At 45.6% G+C, this 17,970-nt stretch overlaps 1 protein-coding gene across 17 annotated transcripts in view; it reads right to left on the reverse strand.

Annotated features, from left to right (window-relative positions):
* Window positions 1–17,970, reverse strand: part of DOCK7 (dedicator of cytokinesis 7) — a 143,911-nt gene that overhangs the window by 86,537 nt on the left and 39,404 nt on the right. For all 17 annotated transcript variants that reach the window (XM_064146995.1, XM_064146994.1, XM_064146991.1 and 14 more), the window contains exons 8-14: window positions 17,369–17,435; window positions 14,293–14,442; window positions 10,738–10,818; window positions 9,380–9,545; window positions 8,574–8,716; window positions 5,696–5,789; window positions 2,854–3,016 (exon numbers count right to left, since the gene is read on the reverse strand). In XM_064146995.1, the coding sequence (XP_064003065.1) occupies window positions 2,854–3,016; window positions 5,696–5,789; window positions 8,574–8,716; window positions 9,380–9,545; window positions 10,738–10,818; window positions 14,293–14,442; window positions 17,369–17,435 (864 nt within the window). The remainder of the gene's footprint in view (window positions 1–2,853; window positions 3,017–5,695; window positions 5,790–8,573; window positions 8,717–9,379; window positions 9,546–10,737; window positions 10,819–14,292; window positions 14,443–17,368; window positions 17,436–17,970) is intronic.

Consider the following 17,970-nt stretch of genomic DNA (forward strand, 5'->3'; position numbering starts at 1 on the left):
ACACATACACTGCCATGTTGGTGTTAGTGCTGTGGACTGTTTCTACACACGTCTGGAAATCCAGAGAACCCTAAAATGGTAAATAAGCCATCTGCCAAGTTTCCAGCAGTGCAGCTCAAGCCAGTCTTCACTGAAGCACTGCCCTCCCTCAGCTGTAGATGTCTACACATACATCAAGCCAGCCCCAGCACAGGTCTCAGCTTTTAGACACCACACTTGGAAGAATTAAGACTATGCTTTCTTACTGAAAGTTGAGAGCTAAGAGTCAAAGCTTGCTGAAATGAACAAGAGGTCTTTTCTTTTCACCTGAAATGGAATCAGAGTCACCTCTTTGCAATCTGTTAGTACACCTCACTATGAAATGAAAGATCAAGTGAGCACACAGCAAACCACCTTCCAAACAGAGAAGATGCCTGTGGGGCATCTCCAATGGAGTCAGTGGCACAAAGCAACAACCCCTGTAGATACAAGCAAGGTGACAGCATTGATCCTGCTCCTGAGAAGACATTCACATCTGTGTAACTTCAGCTGCAGAATACTCTAAGGCAGAAGGACTAAGTGAAATGCTTGGGTGTGGAATTGTTGACTGACACAGACCCCAGTTCTACAGTTGGACTGAGTCATATTGACTTGTCTATCTTAACCCTTGTACAGTTCCAAGACTCCTTTTTGGGTTTTGTTTTGTTTTTATCTCAACATTTGCAAGCAGCTAGGAAATGGTTTTAAACTGTGAGTTGTCAGAGTGAAACAACTGTGAACAGAATGTGCTAATTATAGAAAACCTGCACAAATATTTCTACTGTTTGTGGATTTATTACAACGAAGAGATGCTTATTTGTACTGTTGTCATGCTTAATTACCTGGCAACCCCTTAAAAACATGAGTAAATAAAGCAACCTTTTGAAAATACAGGAGATGTGGAACATGACTAAACTCTGCTAAGCTTTGGTTTATGAAAATCTGGTTTGTATTTATCTAACTTTTACAACAAGAAGTAACAGATTGGCTGAAATGATGCAGCTGAAGAAGACTATTCCACTCAGCAGTGCAATGTCTTGGAAGATCAGAGATGGACAGAATCACACAGACTTAAGCAGGTAGGAAAAGACCTTCAAGATCAGAGTCCAACCTATCACCTAATGCCTTCTAATTAACTAAACCATGGCACTAAGTGCCTCATCCAGCCTCCTCTTAAACACCTGCAGTGAGTGCACTTGCAGCCCAGAAAGCCAACCAGAGCCTGGGCTGTATCTGGAGAAGTGTGGCCAGCAGGGCGAGAGAGGTGATTCTCCCTCTCTACTCTGCTCTGCTGAGACCCCACCCAGAGCACTGCATCAGTTCCGGAGCCTCTATTACAACAGGGATGTGGACACGTGGGAGCATGTCCAGAGAAGGGCAACGAGGATGATCAGAGGGCTGCAGCAGCTCTGCTGTGAGCACAGACTGAAAGAGTTGGGGCTGTGCAGTCTGGAGAAGAGGAGGCTCCCAGGTGACCTTCTTGTGGCCTTTCAGCATCTGAAGGGGGCTACAAGAAAACTGGGGAGGGACTTCTTAGGCTCTCAGGAAGTGACAGGACATGGGGGAATGGAGCAAAGCTGGACGTGGGGAGATTCAGACTGGATGTGAGGAGGAAGTCGTTGAGCATGAGAGTGGTGAGAGCCTGGACTGGGTTGCCCAGGGAGGTGGTTGAGGCCCCATGGCTGGAGGTGTTTAAGGCCAGGTTGGATGAGGCTGTGGGCAGCCTGATCTAGGGTAGGATGTTGGAACTAAATATCTTTATGGTCCCTTCCAAGCTTGACTGATTCTATGATTTTTACCTCCAAGGATGGTGACTCCACCACCTCCCTGGGCAGCCCATCCCAATGCAAATCACTCTTTCCATGAAGAACTTCTTCCTAAGGTCCAGCCTAAACCTGCCCTGGCACAGCTTCAAGCTTTTTTCCCTTGTTCCATCACCAGGTGCCTGGGAGAAGAGACCAACCCCACCTGGCTACAGCCTCGTTTCAGGTAGTGGAAGAGAGCAAAGAGGTCTCTCTTGAGCCTCCTCTTCTGCAGGCTGCACACCCCCAGCTCCCTCAGCCTCTCCTCACAGGGCTCTGCTCCAGGCCCCTCACCAGCTTTGTCACCCTTCTCTGGCCATGTTCAAGCACCTCAACATCTTCCTTAAATTGAGGAGCCCAGAACTGGACACAGCACTCAAGGTATGACCTAACCAGTGCCAAGTACAGGGACAGAACGATTTCCCTGGTCCTGCTGGTCACACTCTTCTTGATACTGTCAGAAAGCATCAAATGAATAGCAGTACATCATGAAAAGAAATCTGCTCCCTGCCTGGGCTTGGTTAGAGTGAGGCTATGGTTTTCCAGTACACTTCAAACAGTTCTTATCTTCCACATCCTCAGAAGAGCATTTTTTCTTTCTGAAGCATTGTAAACAAAGAAATTGCTTTAAAATCAAAATAGAAATAGGAAGGAGGGGATTATGCATTTGCTTTCTTTTCAGCCCTCATTTTAATAAGCCACCAAATGTGTCAGAAAGGAACAAAAACAGTAAGAGCATGATGACTTCAGCAGACAAAGGAAAAAGTAAAAGCCTGAAACTGTGGATTCACCTAAACTCCACTGTGAACTTTAGAAAATGAAGAAACCTCTCCCATTATGGTTCACAGGCAAGTTTTATGCTTGTCCCTTCATGACTGTGTATTTTCTGCTGTGTTAGTCTGGACCCTTTTGGTGCCCCTGGCACAGCAGATCTCCTGACAGAGCAGGTTTTGCAATGAGGCAGATAAGGTAGGAATTTCTCGACTTGCCAGTCTCAGGCCCTGAAATGTGAAAGAGATTTCAAAACTCTGACCTGTATGTGGTATTTGGAACATAGACATCCCTGGCAGGAAACTCCAAGATTTCTCTTGTAGGTCTAACTCTGCTGTCTGGGTAAAGTTTGACTTGCAGCAGCTCTGGAGTGAGGCAGTAATGTGGATTCTCTGGAGCTGGAGATATGTCTATCTTTAATTGAGCTGCAAGAAGAAAATGAGTTTATTAGAATAAGCAGAACTTGATTTAAATCAGAAGAAGCATATTCATGCTCTGCTTCTTCAGTTAATATCCCACAGATTAATTGCATAAACACACAGATGATACATTACAGACAATGTGGACTTGCTACAAACAATTAACAGTGAATCAAACTGATTTTTAGGGCAATTAGGGTAGCAGATAATAAGAATCAACAGGAAAGATTAATCTCAACGAGCCCCAAAGGTTGTTGTCACAGGCAAGCTGGGGAAATGAGTCTAGATAATGCTACTGTGAGCCCCCAACCATTTAAAACAACACTGGAAGTTCTCATCAGGAAAACTGGAAGGATACATCAGGAGTTGCTGCAAGCCAGTCTGCACCAGGATTATTGATTATTACCTCAGTAAGTCAGCACACAGTACTGGCAGAACACTTAGTGTGGGTGGATGGCACTGAGGCCAAAATGATTGTCAAAACTTGGAGGACAGGAGAGCTGGAGAAATGACTTCAAATGACTAAGGTGAAACATCAGGAAGAGCAAAGGACTTGCATTAAGGAGAAGCCAAACACATAAAACAGTAGCAACTGGCATGGATCAGCTCTGTAGAAGAGGGCTAGGTGACAGCAGTGACAACAAGCCAGCATCCAGCAGAAAGCTACAACCATTCTAAGATAGATTAGCGCAGCGCCACGTGGAGACAAATTTGTTGGCTGTGCTCAGCATGAGGCCTGAGGAGGAGCAGCACAAGCAGTTCAGAGCACTGTGCTTGAAGAAAAGCATGGACAAACTGAAGAAACTCCAGCAGAGAGTAGCAGGCAATCAAAAACCACAGCTTTTGAGGAGGGCTGACAGAGCCTAAGATTGGTTCGGTTACAAAAAGTGAGGCGAAAGAGTGAACTAGGAGCAATATTCAAGGACTTGAAAGGTGGTGGTAACTGCCCTGAGGCTATGACAGACCATAACCAGATTCATCTGCAGCAAGGTAATTTTGCAAAGTTTTCTTAATACCTAACCTCCCTACAAGGCCAGCTGAGAGCTGGGAGAGAGGATGGAGGGGAAGCAGCAGGATTGCTGTCAGCAGAGCTTTCCAAGAGCAGGTTAAGTAAACACTGTCAGGAAGAGCACAGGTCAGGGACCAGTGACTATTCACTGCTGCTGTGCCAGCCTTTCTGATTTCCCTTTCTCAAACAGAGGTGGAGTCTGCTCCTATTAACCAAGTGGGAGCCAGGAAAGAGATCTCCTCTCAGTCAGAGCAGCATTTTACTCATGGAATAAGGCAAGGTTGGAAGGCAACACAAGGATCATCTAGTTCCAATCCCCTGCCGTACCCAGGGACACCCTCCCCTAGCCACAGCCTTATGCAGCCTGGCCTTAAACACCTCCAGGCATGGGGCCTCAAACACCTCCCTGGGCAACCCATTCCAGGCTCTCACCACTCTCATGCTGAACAACTTCCTCCTCATGTCCAGTCTGCATCTCCCCACCTCCAGTCCAACCCTCCTGCAGTCAGCAGGGACCTCCTTTACCAGATCAGGTTGCCCAGAGTCCTGTTGAGCCACATCTTGAATATCTCCAGGGATGAGACCTCAACTACCTCCCTGTGCAAACTGTTCCATTGTTCCACCACCTTCATGGTAAAGAACTCATTCATAGCATCACAGAAGCAATCAAGTTGGAAGAGACCTCCAAGCTCAGCCAGTCCAACCTAGCACCCAGCCCTGGCCAATCAACCAAACCATGGCACTAAGTGCCTCATCCAGGCTTTCTTTCAACACTTGAAGGGACAGTGACACCACCACCTCCCTGGGCAGCCCATTCCAGGGTTTCACCACTCTCATGGTGAATAAAAAGGAAAACAGAGGCTCCCCAGACCCTGCTGAGTTTAGCAGCTTTGGGATTTGAACCTCCTTCTTACAGATACTACTCCCAGGGTGACAGGAGCTACATGTGCATGCGTACCAGTAAGAAACCTGCCAAACACCATCTTTGGTGCTGCAGGTCTACACCAGGGATTGCTGCTGATGGTTTTTTTTAGTGTTTTTTCATCTGTTTCCAAGAACTGAAGAGTTTGGATTCCTCAGCCTGCAGAAGAGAAGGCTTTGAGGAGACCTTATAGTGGCCTTCCAGTATCTGAAGGGGACCTACAGGAAGGCTGGGGAGTGACTATTGACAAGGTCTTGTACTGACAGGATGGGGGGTAATGGGTTTAAACTGGCAGAGGGGAGATTCAAACTAGATGTTAGGAAGAAGTTCTTTGCAGTGAGGGTGGTGAGACACTGGCACAGGTTGCCCAGGGAGGTTGTGGAGCACAGAAGCACCCAATGTGATCTTTGATCATATTGGGTGACTCTGGGCTCCACAACCTCCCTGGAGGTGTTCAAGGCCAGGTTGGAGGAGGTATCCCTGCCTATAGCAGGGGGTTGGAACTGGATGAGCTTTGAGGTCCCTTCCAACCTAAACCATTCCATGATTCTATGAACTGGGTGTCCCTTCCCTGGAAATATTCAAGGCTGGGCTGGATAAGGCCTTGAGCAACCAAGTCTAGCAGAAGGTGCTCCAACCCATGGCAGGAGCATTGGAACTAGATGATCTTTAATGTTCAAGGCAAACCACTCTACGACTGGGAAGGACTAAGCAACAACCTTAAGCCATGAGCCACAAGGCTCTTGCTCAGTACCTGTGATAGGTCTCAACCTCCGCAGCACTGACGATGGGCGCCTCATGTCAGCAAGGAACTTGTAGAGATCTTCATCGCTCAGGCGATCACCCTCCTGTTGGATGGGGGAACAAAAAATGGGGAACAACCCTTCAGGACTGCAAGAGAAGGAATTCATCATCTCATACCACAGCACCTTTGCTCTGATCTCAAAGCCTCCCCTCCCAGAACAAGGGGTTCACATTAACATTCTAAATCGCAGTTCATTTCTCCATCCTATTTCCTTCCCTTTTTTTTTCCCCCTTTATTAATCATCATGTCAGCTGCAGGAACTTCTCACTGAAAACCTTTTTTCTCTCCATTAATATTATCTTTTTCAAAACTTGAGAATGACTGCTGAAAGATCTCTCCAAGAGAGCCAATTTTTAGCAAGTGCAATAGTTTGAAGAAGTATCTGTCATTTGGGTAGCGATCCTCACTCCTCCTCCTCTGCCTAGTCTTTGCTGTGAGTCTGAAAGAGCCTTAACCTGCAGTAGAAGCATTAAGACACATTGGGAAGGGGAAGGAGTCTGCTGACAGTCTTCTTGGTGCCACATTCTAGCTCAGAATTTTATTCACTTCAGAAACAAGAGACACTATGACTCTGCCACCCTCTAACTCTCCAAAAGCAGAGAATATCTGATATCTTTGTAGCCAATCACAGCAGGGAAAAAAATGCAAGTGGAAAGAGAAAACAAGCTGGGAAGTATTCACTTCAGTAGCATTCAACCAACCCCAACCAAGCAAATAAATAGATGCTTCTGTACCTCATAACTAACTTAGTGACCAGGTTTGGTCTGGTGCATAACACAAAGAGGGCTGCAGAACGCAGTCAGTGGAACGGCTGCATTAACAATGCCGTAATGCCTCTTTTCTTTCCACATTGTGGGTGAAATGGTTACAGAGCTGAATTTTATCAACATTCCCAAGTGAAAGGAATTTCCTGTGCTGCTCTGTGTCACTGAAACCCCAGGGATCCCATTGACAGAGTTTCAGTCACACTGGTTTTCAGGAAAGCATGGAGCAGCAGAGCAATGAATCACTCTCCACTCGCATGGCTTGCACTGGTACAACTTGATGCCCTTGATGGCATTTCTCCTTATTTACACTACTCTATTTAAAAGCAGACTTTGGCTGGCCACCCACAGTGAGAGTGGCATGGAACCAAAACAAACAGGTTAAAAAAGTAGAGCTTAACCAACCTTCAATATATAGAATCAACATTTCTGTATCCCAAATGACAGAGAAATCAGCTCCAAAAATATCTGGTTGCACACTTTTTAGAGACACAAAGGTGACATTGAAATAACAATTGTCCTTAACCAGATGTGGCATTAAGCAAACCTTAGCAAAAATTAATGAACTGAAACCATTTTCTAAGCTTAACTAAAAAAAATTATTCCATTTAATCACATTTTCTACTGCTTCTCAGGAAAATCCCAAAAGCTGTGGCTAAGAAGATCAGTAGCATAGTACCAGAAGTGAAATGCTCTGTTTGCACAGGATTCCCTGGATGTGTCCAGAGGTGTGATGCCAGCCTCAAATCACACTGCTGAACCTGGTTCTGAGCCTGTTGATGCCTCAATGGGATTATCCTTCACCCAATGAAAGCAAAAGGAGTTAAGAGACCATCGTGATAGAGGCCATGAAACTCCTAGGCTAGGACAAACACCTGGAATACTTTTTTGGCACATACTAACCCAAAGAAGTTATCCCCAAGTTCTGTGAACTTGCTTCTATGTGCATTTCCCCAGACATGTTTATCAAAGGGTCAGGAAGGGATTTTTTTTCCAGTGCATGTCAGAAAAAGGTGGAGCAAAGCAGAGTGGTGCTCCTCTGGGGAGCCCCAGTTCTGTTGGCTGGAGTGGCCAAGTCGAATCGTAAAGCATCTTTGTGGCACAGCAAGTCAAAACCAGCTCCTAAGTTCAAATTCCATAATGTAATTATTCACAGTAACTTACTGAAAGGATCCACCCCTGGGCCCACTGCAAGTAATAGCTCCCCCTGTTCAGAGATCCTGTGAGCAGAGAACAAACACTCCCTGCATTCTAAGTGCCACAAATCAGTTGTTCAGGTTTAAACTTCCTTCACGTCACCAAATCACTCTGTCTCAAGGAGCAACTCCTTAATTATAGAGTCACAGGATCCCTGCAGGGGGGGGCTTGGAAGAGACCTCTAGAAATCATTCAGTCCAAACTCCTTGATAAAGAAGGGGCCTACAAAAAAGCCGAGGAGGGACTTTTTAGGCTCTCAGGGAGTGACGGGACTAGGGGTAACAGAGCAAAGCTGGAGGTGGGCAGATTCAGACTGGACATGAGGAGGAAGTTGTTGAGCATGAGAGTGGTGAGAGGCTGGAATGGGTTGCCCAGGGAGGTGGTTGAGGCCCCATGGCTGGAGGTGTTTTAGGCCAGGCTGGATGAGGCTGTGGCCAGCCTGCTCTAGGGTAGGGTGCCCCTGCCCATGGCAGGGGGATTGGAACTAGATGATCCTTGTGGTCCCTTCCAGCCCTGACTGATTCTATGATTCTAAGGATCACCCACAGCAGGTTGCCCAGGATCTGAATGCCCAGGTGTGTTTGAAACCTCTCCAGCAAAGGAGATTCCACCACCTTTCTGGGCAGCCTGCTCCAGCGTTCCAGCATCCTAACACCAAAGAATTTTCTCCTTCTGTTCAGGTGGGACCTCCTGAGTTCCAGTTTGTGCCTGTTGCTCCTTGTCCTCTTGCTGGCACCACTGAAAAGAACCTGGCTCCATCCTCTCACCCCCGCACACACACCCTTTAGCTGTTGATTAGCATTCAAAAGATTCCCTCTCAATCTTCTCATTAGAATCTCCTCTAATTGGATAGCTTCATACAATACCTGCTTAAAGAAGTTTGTCACTGTCAGAGTGGCTGGCCTAAAGCTGGTCAAATTGCAAGCCTCATCTCCACTCGTGGTCCTCTCTAACGACCGCCTGCCGACAATGCTGGAATTCCTCCTCTCTGACCAGGATCCTTTACGTTCTTCAAAGAACAGAAAGAGGGAAGGATTAAACCAAAAACAATGAAGGGGGAGGGAAAACAATAGTCCAAGAGCCTACTTTTCTTCCAAGCAGGATTTCTACACAAGAAGATAGGTGCTGCACTTGGAAATTATGCAATGAGCGTGATGGAAGAGGTGGTTATGCTAAGACAATCACACTCCTGAGGCATCAGGAGGCTATGAAGCACAGCTGACTACTTCTGCTCCTCTCACAGCAACCTCACCCCAGTGCCTTACTGCTATTATAAAAGTCTTTATCGTGCTGAGATTTATGGATTTCTCTTGCTCTGAAAGATGATGAAGTTGGCAGTTTTGGGGATGCTGAAGAGCAGTTTCAGATGAGCTATGTGGTTCACAAAGATTAATCCACTCCTTTGGAAAATGTTCATCAGCCTGTAACGCTCTCCCTGTCTTAGGAGTCTGCTTTTAAATAATATAACAGATGGTTTGCTTGTAAAATCCTTGAAAGATAAATCCATTTGTTATCATGGACTTGGCTGTTGTATTTCAACCATGACCCAAGACAATCAGAAGGCCTAGGGCAGGGGGGAGGAAAGCGACAGAAGGAGCAACGATATGAATCAAGACTTCAGTAAACTCTGGATTTGTCCACGTTCCCTCCATGCAGATGGCAGATACTGTACCTCCTGTGCCAACTTCCACTTCTGTGGAATCTCTTTCCAAGCTCCCAGCGCTGCTGACGATGTTCATTAGGTGAATGGCTGTCCAGGCAAAAGGCATCCGATACTTGCCGAGTCTCTGGCAAAACTGCTCTGCCTGGCACTTCAGTTTCTCCAGCTTTTCCTTGTTCTGGGAAGAAAATATTCAATCCAAGAGAGATTAAAAGGAGAGGAAGAGGAACAAAGGTTCATTGAGCACAGAGACAACAGTATCTTTTCTAACCTGAGATGACTTTGTGTTTCAATAGCACCTTCTAGAGGAGGACCACTGAGTGCTAGCCACATGGAACTCTGCTTCACCAAACTGCCAGCAGGCCACCAGTACCAGAGAGAGGGCAGCCTGATGGTCAGAGCAGTTGGCTTCAAGCTCTTAAGTCCCCTAAATAGCCTGTCAAATCCCCCTGAGTTCATCTGCCCTCTGCCTTTCAAGAAAAGAAGAGTTTTACTCCATCAAGTCTGAAGTGGCTTTTTGCGATGTGATTCTACATGGCTCAGGTTATCCGGAGCTGCATGGGAAACTGAAAACCTTCCTCAAATACTTGTTTTGTTAGGGAGGGGAAAAAAAAAAGAGTAAGAGAGAACTTTTCCATAATTCTGCTTATTAAAGAGCAGTATTTTGCTACAGAAAGGTTGTTAGCCACAGGTCTTTAAGAAGTCCCCAGGCAGGGAGCTGGATAACCACAGTGAGAGCTCCACTTCTCACATTCACAGAATAGAATCAAGCAGGTTGGAAAAGAGCTCCAAGCTCATCCAGTCCATCCTGCTGGTAAGAGTGGCCCTTCTTTACAATATTAGGAGGGGGTTAAAAGCCCTCAGCAGAGAAAAAGAAGAGCCAGCAATGCACTGCAATGCAAAGCAGGCCTGACGGAAAACCTCCTGTCAACATAATTTGCCCACTTTATAACCCTCCTAGAGGAAGGTGGAGCTACTGAGGTGGAGGTAAAGCTGCAGAAGCAACAGAGAAGTTGAAATTGTACTACAAATCCACATCAAAGCCTGCCTCTACCTGACCTATAAGCACAGAGCTGATCCTTTGGGACAGGGCATCACAGATGACTGAGTTTGATCATAACCACACAGCTCCCCTGCCAGACACAAAAACTGATGACTTTTAACTACTCTGCCCCAATAAGGCAGCAATACTCAAAGGTCTTTGACTCTTTTTTTGCCTTTAGAATTTGACTAGATTCTTAATCAAAAGTGGAGGCCTTTAATCAGCAGAAGACAATCAATGGTTGTTAAGTCCAAGGTAAAAGAGCAGTTAGTAACAAAATGCCTTTAAAGTGTTTGTAGCCACAATCAAAACACCACAAAATCCTTACCTTTGCTGCATCAGATTCTTTAAAAATCATATAAGGCTCTGCACACTCCCCAATATCTCCCTGCTGTAGCACCTTTTCCAGCTGAGAAAGGAAAATGAACCATTGTAAGGACATGTATCCAGCCAGGATGGTTAAATTAAGCAAACATTAGGAAGCAAAAGCATTATTTCCAAAGAGTCAAAGGTTGATTTCGCTTTGTGAGTCAGAGAACAAGTACTGCACTCAAGTTCTTAGAGCCTCTGAAGTGCCAAATCTCCAGCTCTAACTGAATCACTGGTGTAAAATGTAGGTTCAAAGTGAACACATACCACTTGGCTTTGGTTTGACCTGGTCTAGAGTCACTTTCAGCTCATTTCTAAGTCTTTAAGACACCTTTCACTGCCTTCAGTGTTGGCATTTTCAGAACACTGTTCTTCATACAATCAACCAGGTTGGAAGAGACCTCCAAGCTCATCCAGTCCAACCTAGCACCCAGCCCTAGACAATGAACCAGACCATGGCACTAAGTGCCCCAGCCAGGCTTCCTCTGAACACCTCCAGGGACGGTGACTCCACCACCTCCCTGGGCAGCCCATTCCAATGCCAATCACTCTCTCTGCCAACAACTTCCTCCTAACATCCAGCCTATGCTGCCCCCAGCACATCTTAAGACTGTGTCCCCTTCTTCTGTTGCTGCTTGCCTGGCAGAAGAGACCAACCCCACCTGGCTACAGCCTCCCTTCAGGTAGCTGCAGACAGCAATGAGCTCTGCCCTGAGCCTCCTCTGCTGCAGGCTGCACACCCCCAGCTCCCTCAGCCTCTCCTCACAGGGCTGTGCTCCAGGCCCCTCACCAGCTTTGTCGCCCTCTGCTGGACACCTTCCAGCACCTCAACATCTCTCTAATTGAGGAGCCCAGAACTGGACACAGCACTCAAGGTGTGGCCTGAGCAGTGCTGAGCACAGGGGCAGAATAACCTCCCTTGTCCTGCTGGCCACACTGCTCCTGAGCCAGGCCAGGATGCCATTGGCTCTCCTGCCCACCTGGACACACTGCTTGCTCATCTTCAGCTACTATCTACCAGCACCCCCAGGTCCCTCTCTGCCTGGCTGCTCTCCAGCCACTCTGTCCCCAGAGTCACACTACAGCAGCAGAAAGAGGTGACTTGGATGCCCTCAGTTACAACAAGCACCACTTTAAACCAGTGTCTTTTCAAATCAAATAATGAAATCATTAACTATCTAGCTAGCCAAAGAGCAGATTGCTTCTCAAGTCCCTGGGTAACACAAAACTACTGAACACCCAGTTTCTGATAGAAATATCATTCCTGTCACTGTTTCTTTCAGAAGTCCTCCCTCCCATGCCTGCTACTCTTCACATGCTGCTATTAGATGAGAATATCTTCAGGCTTCTCCCATGCTTACAAAGTGCTTTCCTCCTTGCCTGTAAGTAGAACTCCACGAGGCTATCACAATATAAAGAGTCAAACCACTTTCCATCAAACCTTGAACCCCCTGGTGAGTTACACTAGCAACACCAGCTGCCTGAAATGTGGTTTCCCAGTGAGTCAGACCCAAGTGAGAACTCACCCAGCAAGGCATGCTGTGTACTTACTCCTGACTATGTCTTTTGCAGTAGAAAGGGGAAAAACCTCCTAAGCCAGCAGCTGCTCTTGGCTCACTGTTTTATAAGCACTTGTGTGCAGTCACAAGCTCTTTTGGAGAGATCCCCATTTCCAAGTGGGAATTCTCTCTCCTTCCTATCTTGTATAAATCAGAAGGGTGAATGTCTGCATAGGCAGAGAACGATGTTGAGAAAGAATTCAGAGAGCCATACCCAAAACTGGAGATCAAAGGATGCCCTGACATTACTGAAAGCCTTATTCTCACCTGTTTTGTCATGCCACAGGTTGCTCAAGGCCTCATCCAACCTGGCCTTGAACACCTCCAGGGAGGTTGTGGAGCGCAGAATCGCCCAATGTGATCTCTGATCACATTGGGCGATTCTGCGCTCCACAACCTCCCTGGGCAACCTGTGCCAGTGTCTCACCGCCCTCAACCTGTGCCAGTGTCTCACCACCCTCACTGCAAAGAACCCTCTCCTAACATCTAGTTTGAATCTCTCCATTCTGTGTTCCACAACCTCCCTGGGCCACCTGTGCCAGTGTCTCACCACCCTCACTGCAAAGAACCCTTTCCTAACATCTAGTTGCAATCTCCCCTCTGCCAGTTCAAACCCATTCCTCCTCATCCTGGTTACAAGACCTTGTCAATAGTCCCTCCCCAGCCTTCCTGTAGGCTCCCTTCAGATACTGGAAGGCCACTCTAAAGTCTTCTAGAAGCTTTTCTCCTCCAGATTGAAGAGTTGCAGATCTTGTAGCCTGTCCTCACAGCAGATGTGCTGCAGCCCTCTGAACTTCTTCACTGTGCAAACCTTACTCAGAGCTGCCAGCTAGCAGGCTGTGTCACCTCTGCCTGCCAACTGAAAGCACATCTTCAAACCCTCTTTTTACAACAGGCTGATTTTTATGCTAAGACCAGCCAACAAAACTGATTCCAATGCCAAGCTGAACTAGTACCATTAGTGCACTCACTGACTCCAATGAATAAAGAGCAAAAATCACTTTTATCTTTGTATACTTTGTTCCAGGAGTGACCAATGTGGCATTTTATTTCAGCTATGGATCTCGGTCTCTTAGCAATTTCAATCTGTGAAGACATTTGAAAACCTGGCTTAAGGGTATAGATCATTCTTGAAATGAGAGCCAGATCAATATATATTGTTTTAAATCACTCATCTATCATCTTATAGAGTCAGCACATTGTCTCACATGAAAACCAAGGTCAAGCCCCAGAAAGCTGCTTTCTATCAAGCAAAACTTTGTGCTCTTTTCAAGTTTTCAATAGCACAATAATGCAGATCTCCACTGAGCTGTTTCTGTTACAAAGGAACCAAATACACTCAGTGAGAAAAGGTGAAAATGGAACAGAATTCTACAGTGTTGGTGCTTTTTGAGGCTAAATTTCTGATCTCAAATGGAAAATCAAGAAGTCAATCAGTCATTAATATTTTATCTTTTAATGCACCCAGTGAGGAAAGGTGAAATGAAACAGAATTCTGCACATTTTGAGACTAGAATTCTGCTCTCCAATGGAAAACCAAGAAGTCAATCAGCCATTTATATGTTATCCTTTAAATATACCCAGTGAGGAAAGGTGAAATGAAACAGAATTCTACAGCTTCTGAGACTAGAATTCTGCTCTCCAATGGAAAACCAAGCAGTCAATCAGCCATTTATATGTTATCCTTTAAATACACCCAGTGAGGAAAGGTGAAATGAAACAGAATTCTGCACATTTTGAGACTAGAATTCTGCTCTCCAATGGAAAACCAAGCAGTCAGTCATTTATATTTTATCTTTTATATACACTGAGAAAATGTGAAATGAAACAGAATTCTACAGCTTTTGAGACTAGAATCCTGCTCTCAAATGGAAAACTAAGAAGTCAATCAGCCATTTATATGTTATCTTTTATAAAGAAAGAGTGTTAATGAAAACTTCTCTGGTGTTTCTTACCTTTATTACCAGAAAGACATCTTGAGAGGGATAAGTGATTGAGAAGATAGCAGACCTGGCCAGAGTGGATATAGCAGCAGGGGGCACATGTGGACGCAGCATTCCCTTCATTTGTTCAGAGTTCAAATCGAAGTAGAAATTCTCTGAAATCTGAAGGGGAAGTTGAGTGGTTTCAAGCATTAGTTACACTTTTTATTTCTGGTAAGCTCTTCACAAAACACAACAGACAATTTGAAACCACAAGGGGAAAAGCTAGCAACGGTGCCTCCTTTCAAGCCACGTATGAAAAGAAAAAGAACAAAGGTTTTGTCATTAAGAAATCAAGGCAGGGCAGTGGGAAAGCAGAAAGGAAATGGAGCAAGCAATCCACACTACTCAGAAAATCTCCCCCAGCTCCTGCAAAGTGAGTAGTGCCAGCCCAGAACTAGGAAATGCAATTGCTGTCTGAATTGAAAATACCTAATAGTAGAAATAGGAAATTAGCTCTAAGATCATTCACAGAAAAAGAAAAACAAACCAAAAGCAAACAGGTTTTGGAAGGCAGACATTGAGTTTCCAGGCTTGTGCTAGCTGGGATATTTTGGTGAGAAGAATTAGCTGCTAGGCTGTGAAAAGGAAACAGTGGTGATGGCTGCTGCACTCACAGGCTTGCTGAGATGATAAAAACAAGGACATAAATATAGATAACAGAGTTGCTCTCTGGCTTTGGCTGCCTCCCTTCTCTCCCTAACCTGCTGTCTGTGTAACTAATCCCTCTGCTTCCTAATCCCCCTGGCTGATTCTCCAAATGCCCCTTGAGCATAAGGCAAAGTCTGGGATAAAGTAGAGGGGTATGAGAAAGGTGGAAGGGTGGTTGGGAGCCCCTCCTGGGGCCTCTGGTTTCTGGGAGGGCTGCTGTGTTTCTGTATCACTTTTTAACTTGTCTATTTCTGTCTGCAGCTCTATAGATTGTAAATACCTGCTTGTGTATTGTGCTAAGCTGCAAACATAAAGTTTCATCCTAATTTGCAGTAGGCTGAGTCTAGTCTGGGTGATTTCTTAAGTGTGTGTGGAGGTAACACCCAAACCATCACAAGATCTCAGCAAGCCAATGAATGCAGCAGACATCATCACCGTTGCTTTTTCACAGCCTAGAATCTATTTTTTCCTCATTAAAATATTCCAATTAGCCTCAAACTAGCACAATCATAGTATTACAGAATGGTTTAGGTTGGAAGGGACCTCAAAGCTCAGTCTGTCTTCACAGGAGAGATGATCAAGCCCTCCAGTCATCCTCATAGCTCTCCATTGGGACTCTCTCCAGAAGATCTCCTTTAGTCATAGAATGGTTTAGGTTGGAAAGGACCTTGAAGCTCAGCCAGTTCCAACCCCCTGCCATAGGCAGGGACAGCTCCCACTAGAACAGGTCACTCAAGGTCTCATCCAACCTGGCCTTGAACACCTCCAGGGAGGGAGTCTTTAATTTTGCATCCACCCTTCCTTTTCTCCCATTAAATGCTACTAAACTGAATACTTCCCAGATTGCTTTCTCTTTCCACTTGCATTTTTTCCCTGCTGTGATTTGCTATAAAGTTTATCAGATATTCTCTGCTTTTGGAGAGTTAGAGGGTGGCAGAGTCATAGTGTCTCTTGTTTGCAACCTGGCCTTGAACACCTCCAGGGAGGGAGCCTTATTTTGCATCCAGCCTTCCTTTTCTCCCATCGTGAGCTGGTTACCAACACCAGAGGTCACTAAAGAACTCAGAACGTTAAGAGCACAGGGAAAAGGAGGGGGGAAAAAAACCCTTTTGGAGGAATGAGATGATAAAATTGGCTTATGAAATGTGATTTAAATATTAAACAAAGTTCACATAATATTCCACACACTCTCATCTACATAACTTAAAACTCAATGCATTAAATCCAAGCCTTAAAGAGATAAATGTCAAAATGCATATTTTTACCATTTTTCTCTCTCCTGCTGCTAATATCTTGAATTAGGAAAAAAGCAAGAGGCTCTTCAAATATTAACTACAGAACATAAAGAGGGCCATAAATGTATTCTGTGTTTCCTGTCGCTTAGATCTTGAGCAGACTGCTTGGTTTTGTTTTGATTTGGGCAATTTCAGCAGGTGTGGCTTTGTTCTGCATTATTAAAACATGACTTGGACAGACAGCAAGCTGAATCACAAAAAAAAAAGGGATTAAGAAAGTCATAAAACCTTAATCTAAATGAAAGGTTTCAGTTACTTAAGTGCTCTCTGGGGAAGAGACTTTTGAAAGGTAAGATTGGACAATATGTGTAAGTTCTGATTTCAGGCACTCATATATGGGATAATATTTTCAGAGAAGTGGTTATAGGATCATAGAATGGTTTAGGTTGGAAGGGACCTCAAGGATCAGCCAGTTCCAACCCTCTGCCATAGGCAGGGATATCTCCCACTAGAAGAGGTTGTTCAAGGCTTCATCCAACCTGGCCTTGAACACCTCCAGGGAGATTGGAGAACACAGAGTCACCCAATGTGATCTTTGATCACATTGGGTGACTCTGTGCTCCCCAACCTCCCTGGGCAACCTGTGCCAGTGTCTCACCACCCTCACTGCAAAGAACTTCTTCCTAACATCTAGTTTGAATCTCCCCTCTGCCAGTTTAAATCCATTACCCCCTATCCTGTCAGTACAAGACCTTGTCCATAGTCCCTCCCCAGCCTCCCTGTAGCCCCCTTCAGACACTGGAAGGCCACTCCAAGGTCTCCTCAAAGCCTTCTCTTCTCCAGGCTGCAGAGCCCAAACTCTTGTAGCCTGTCCTCTTAGCAGAGCTGCTGCAGCCCTCTGAGCATCCTCATGGCCCTCCTCTGGACTGGCTCCAACAGTTCCATGTCCTTCTTGTGTTGGGGGCTCCAGAACTGTTATACTTCAACTGTTTTACTAAGCAGTAGACCACCACCACACAGGACAGTTCATGAAACACCTTCATCATCCTCCCAACCACTAGTACATCACTGCCTTCATAAAGATCTATTTCTCCTCTCCTATTTTCTTTTCCTAGTAGCTGTTTTTAGGGACAATGACATCACTCAGGTGATTAAACACCTACCTTTTTCTTTTCTTTCACATCGTACAAAGCCAAACTTGCAAAGATGGGCTCGATCTCTATTTCAAACCTTGAAAGAAACAAAACACAGCAAATCAGTTGGGTTGCATTGTCTAAGCAGGAATAAGCTACCCTCTCTCCAAATACTCAAGTGGTGGCTGACCACTGTTCAGCTGTCAGGAAGAGCTGAACCAACCTAAGGCTTGCTGCTGTTGAAAAGGGATCTTCACAGGCTCACAGGATGTTAGGGGTTGGAAGGGACCCAAGGAGATCATCGAGTCCAATTCCCCTGCCACAGCAGGACCACACAATCTAGCACAGATCACAGAGGAGCACATCCAGACAGGCCTTGAAAGTCTCCAGAGAAGGAGACTCTGCAACCTCTTTGGGGAGCCTGTTCCAGTGCTCTGGGACCCTTACAGTAAAGAAGTTCCCCTTGTGTTGATGTGGAACTTTTTGTGCTGCAACTTACACCCAGGACACTCCACAACCTCTTCTGCAACTCTGTTCCAGTGCTCTGAGACCCTTATAGTAAAGAAGATCCCCCTTGCATTGAGGTGGAAGCTCTTTTGCTGCAACTTACACCCATTGCTCCTTGTTCTATG

This window comes from Pogoniulus pusillus, chromosome 8, assembly GCF_015220805.1.
Source record: "Pogoniulus pusillus isolate bPogPus1 chromosome 8, bPogPus1.pri, whole genome shotgun sequence".
NCBI classification, from domain to species: Eukaryota; Metazoa; Chordata; class Aves; order Piciformes; family Lybiidae; genus Pogoniulus; species Pogoniulus pusillus.